At 44.0% G+C, this 4,507-nt stretch overlaps 1 protein-coding gene across 1 annotated transcript; it reads right to left on the reverse strand.

The window, feature by feature from the left end:
- Positions 1-1,863: 1,863 nt before the first annotated feature.
- LOC115325189 lies at positions 1,864-3,565 on the reverse strand. The gene has a single exon (XM_040216009.3). It carries the CDS (start codon positions 3,563-3,565, stop codon positions 1,916-1,918), a length of 1,650 nt encoding a protein of 549 aa, XP_040071943.1. The 3' UTR covers positions 1,864-1,915.
- Positions 3,566-4,507: the final 942 nt, after the last annotated feature.

Below are 4,507 nucleotides of genomic sequence, written 5' to 3' on the forward strand. Positions count from 1 at the left end.
GTCGTTGACATAAACTAAAAATAAGAGAGGTCCTAAGACCGACCCCTGTGGAACGCCAGATAGCACGTCAAGATGTACTGATTGACATCCGTTGATTTCAACAAATTGTACCCTATTTTTTAAGTAAGCAGCGATCCATGTCACAAGGCGAGGAGCAATGCCAACCTGTTGCAATTTTATTAGTAGTAGGTGATGCGGTACCCTGTCAAAGGCCTTGGATAGGTCTAAAAATATTGCATCAATTTGTTCTCTGTTATTAATTGCATGGCCGAAATCGTGTACTACTGAGAGCAGTTGAGTAGTAGTAGACAATCTTTTTCTGAACCCGTGCTGAAAGTTGGCTAATATGTCATGGCTATCTAGAAAAAAACTTATGTGACTGGCGATGACATGTTCTAGCAATTTACAGCAGGTGTTAATTAATGATATCGGTCTGTAATTTCAGCAAGCAGTTTGCTCCCATCCTTATGTACGGGTACAACTTTTCCACAAAGCCAGTCAGGTGGAAGACATCCCTGATCCAAAGAGGTTTTGAAAATGACATATAAATATTGTGAAATCATCTCTGCGTAACGTTTCAAAAAAGCATTTGGGATGCCATCAGGACCACATGATTTTTTTACATCTAGGTTTAAAAGTAGATGACGTATACCGTGGATGTTCAAGTCTATATCTCGCATTATTGGGAAAAGAGGTACTGAGTCAATAGTTTCTTCAGAAGTGCATCTTGAACTAAAAACACCATGAAAGGTGCTGTTAAACTCGTTCGCAATTTGGTAGGAGTCAGTAACAGCATTTCCATCCACATGAAGCTGTTCAATAGATTTCTTGTTGCCCGACAGGTACCCCCAAAACTTTTGAGGCGCTTCTTTCATAAAGTTTACTAACGTTGTTCCAAAAAAATTATCACGCGCCGTCTTTATTTTTTGTTTCAACGTCTCTGTGAGGGAAGATATGACATCAGCATTTTTACGATTTCCTCTCCGTTTCCTAGATAATGTCCTTTTAAGATGTATTATCTCTCTTGTTATCCAGGGGTTCTGATGTTCCTTTTTTACTATTTTTGGTACATATTTATGAAGGCACTTTCCAGTAATATGTTTAAAGGCATTCCATAATGTTGTAATGTCACCCTCCGTCTCAAAGTCGCTGAAGTTCAAATCAAGAGTATCAATAATAGCTTCGTCATCTGCAGCAGCGAAGTTAAAGACAAGTTTACCATCGTGACTCTTTTTTACTGGCAAAAATTAGTCGTAAGGAAAACAAGCTTGTGGTCAGAAATTCCATCGTAAACGTTAACCTCAGTGTCCTCTGGAAAGTTTCCAACAAAAATTAGGTCCAGCGTGTTATTGCTATTTTGGGAGATACGAGTACCTTCAGTAACAAGCTGACTTAGATTAAAATTGAGCATTATTTCGAGTAGCAAGTGGCAGCTCTTTTCTTCAGTTGAGCCAGGCTGGAAAGTCGACCAGTTAATTGACGGTAGAATAAAATCACCCGCCACTATGATTTTTTGAATGGGTTTGTATATTTGTTCCATGTGAAGTTGAATGTTCTCTAGAAATGACTCGGGAGAAGATGGGGGCCTATAGACAACACCTACGAGAGTCGAAAACCCATAATAGTCGATTTGACACCATACACTTTCATTGTCGGTTATTTCGCTTAAGATGACGCATGAGATTTCCTTTTTTACTATCAAGGCAACTCCCCCTCCTCGAGAGCCACGATCACGTCTGATTATTTTGTGAGTGGGGGGAGTAACTTCGGCATCAAGAATATCTGCTGATAACCATGTTTCCGTGATTGCAATTATCTGCGGATTATATGTAAGTATGATTTCTTCGAGCTGGTGGACTTTATTGACGATACTTCTGGCATTTAGTAGTACAAAACGTAACTGTTTCGATTCAAGTCAGTCGACGTCATTCCGTCGCTCCTGAGAGCGGATGCACTTCAGGCAGTCATTCTGCTCGTCCCATTCATATAGGTCGTCATCAACCCGTAGTTTATCATAGTCCAGCACTACCTTACGTCCTCTGGCTTTGAAGTCCCCAGATTTGGACCAAAGTTTGCTTCTTTTTGCAAGTGCACCCTTACAAAAGTCGTGGTTGATTGAGATTGTAGTTCCTTTTAATTTATTACAATTTTTTAGTACTTTCAGTTTTTCGTTATAGTCAAAGAAGTTTATTATCACAGGCCGCGGTTTGTCTGGTTGTTTTTTTTCTATCCTGTGGACTCTTTCCACCGAGCTAACAGTTACTCCAAGCTTCTGTCCTATTAAGTCCTGGATTATTTGGCTTCTTAATGGTTCGGTGTTTTCACGGTCGGGCTCAGGAAACCCGAAAATGACAAGGTTGCGGCGTCTACTCCTATTTTCTAAGTCGTCGAGGCGCTTTTGTTGGAGCTGGGGGTCATTTCTAAAGGATGTGACTTCCCCCTGCAGCACACGAATCTCTCCCTTGTGCTCCTGTAAAGCTGTCATAACTTCGTTCATCCTAGCGTTCACTGTTGATTCTAGCTTTTCCTGGGAAGCCGCCAGGTTAACAATTCGCGTTTTAAGGTCGTTCTGCGAAGTAAGCATGGCGTTCATCATCACCTTCAGTTCCTCTATCCCTTGAGGCCCAGGGTTTTGCTCGACATCTCCAGATAGAAGGATCAAAATGACACTCCATGCATCCACAATAAGACACTCAATTGTGGCCGGGCACGGCAGGACAACAATACATCTATAATTGCTTCGAAAGCAAGAAGCATGTTTGTCACAAACCTGAACAAAGAAGATAGACGGGCTTAGCGTTGTTGCCATTGCGGTCCCGCCGTGCCCTCTGAGGAATTCCATGGCGCGATCCTCTTTATATGCCTCCACTGGCGGCGCCGTCTTCAAACCGTGATGTGTTGGTGACGTTTCATGGTGCGCTCCGGGGTGTGCGCAGTTGATGCTCACTGCCGGCGGGTTCAAGATGCTGACTTCATTCTTGGGTGGGGTCGGCACGTGGTGAGTCAGAACACACACCGTGACCTGAACCAAGAAGATAGACGGGTTTAGCGTTGTTGCCATTGCGGTCCCGCCGTGCCCTCTGAGGAATTCCATGGCGCGATCCTCTTTATATGCCTCCACTGGCGGCGCCGTCTTCAAACCGTGATGTGTTGGTGACGTTTCATGGTGCGCTCCGGGGTGTGCGCAGTTGATACTCACTGCCGGCGGGTTCAAGATGCTGACTTCATTCTTGGGTGGGGTCGGCACGTGGTGAGTCAGAACACACAGCGTGACCTGAACAAAGAAGATAGACGGGCTTAGCGTTGTTGCCATTGCGGTCCCGCCGTGCCCTCTGAGGAATTCCATGGCGCGATCCTCTTTATATGCCTCCACTGGCGGCGCCGTCTTCAAACCGGGATGTGTTGGTGACGTTTCATGGTGCGCTCCCGGGTGTGTGCAGTTGATGCTCACTGCCGGCGGGTTCAAGATGCTGACTTCATTCTTGGGTGGGGTCGGCACGTGGTGAGTCAGAACACACAGCGTGACCTGAACAAAGAAGATAGACGGGCTTAGCGTTGTTGCCATTGTGGTCCCGCCGTGCCCTCTCAATCGCAATGCATCGCCGTTCGCTTCTGAAGAAAGTAATAGTGACTCGCACCTCACTGTCGATTACGTTTCGTTTTTAATATTGATAATTCAAGATTGCTCATTTGGAGCTTCGTCAATGCGATGCAATTTTGTGCAATACTCGTATCTTCTCCAGCGCAACGAAATGCTTGTACATACAGGGTGTTTCACAAAAAGCGGACAAATTCGATATTGCGAAAACTACGCGTCGCAGAAAAAAAAAAGAAAGAATTGTGTTGTTTCGGTGCTGGGCCAAGAGCCTATTTAGGAAAATGATTAAAGTCCGGGATAATTAAATTGTTGATTATTTTTGCGTATTAAACTTTTTTAATATTGTGTTTAAGGGCATGGTTTTAATTAGAAAATTGCTCAGCATCATCCAAAAACATTATAAAAAATGCAGAACAATAGAAGGCACGCGCAGCATTTCACGGCTTTCTGAAAAACCGCACAAATTCGACAGGTTTGATAGGTTTCGGTTTGCAATCAGAGCGCATCTCGGCACCGACTGCACCGCACCTCGTGGAGAAATTTTGCAACCAACATCCACTGCGCTCTCCTCGCGCAACTCAGCAGAGGCTGGTTGCACTATTTCGGGGCGCGGTGCCGTTGGGGCCGAGATGCGCTCCCATTGCAAACCGAAACTTAAAAACCCGTCGAATTTGTGTGGTTTCACAGAATGGTGTAAAATGCTTCGGGTGCCTTCTATCGTTCTACAGTCTCCTGATTTAGTGTTGTTCGATGATGCTGCGCAATTTTCCAATTGAAACCGTTCCCTTAAACACAATATTAATATAGTTAATTACGCAAAAAAATTAACAATCTAATTATTCCGGGCTTTAATAATTTTCATAAGTAGGCTCCTGGCTAAAAAACAAAACGACACAAACCTTTTTTTTT

This window comes from Ixodes scapularis, unplaced genomic scaffold (genome assembly GCF_016920785.2).
Source record: "Ixodes scapularis isolate PalLabHiFi unplaced genomic scaffold, ASM1692078v2 PGA_scaffold2__306_contigs__length_199485367, whole genome shotgun sequence".
In the NCBI taxonomy this organism is placed as follows: domain Eukaryota; kingdom Metazoa; phylum Arthropoda; class Arachnida; order Ixodida; family Ixodidae; genus Ixodes; species Ixodes scapularis.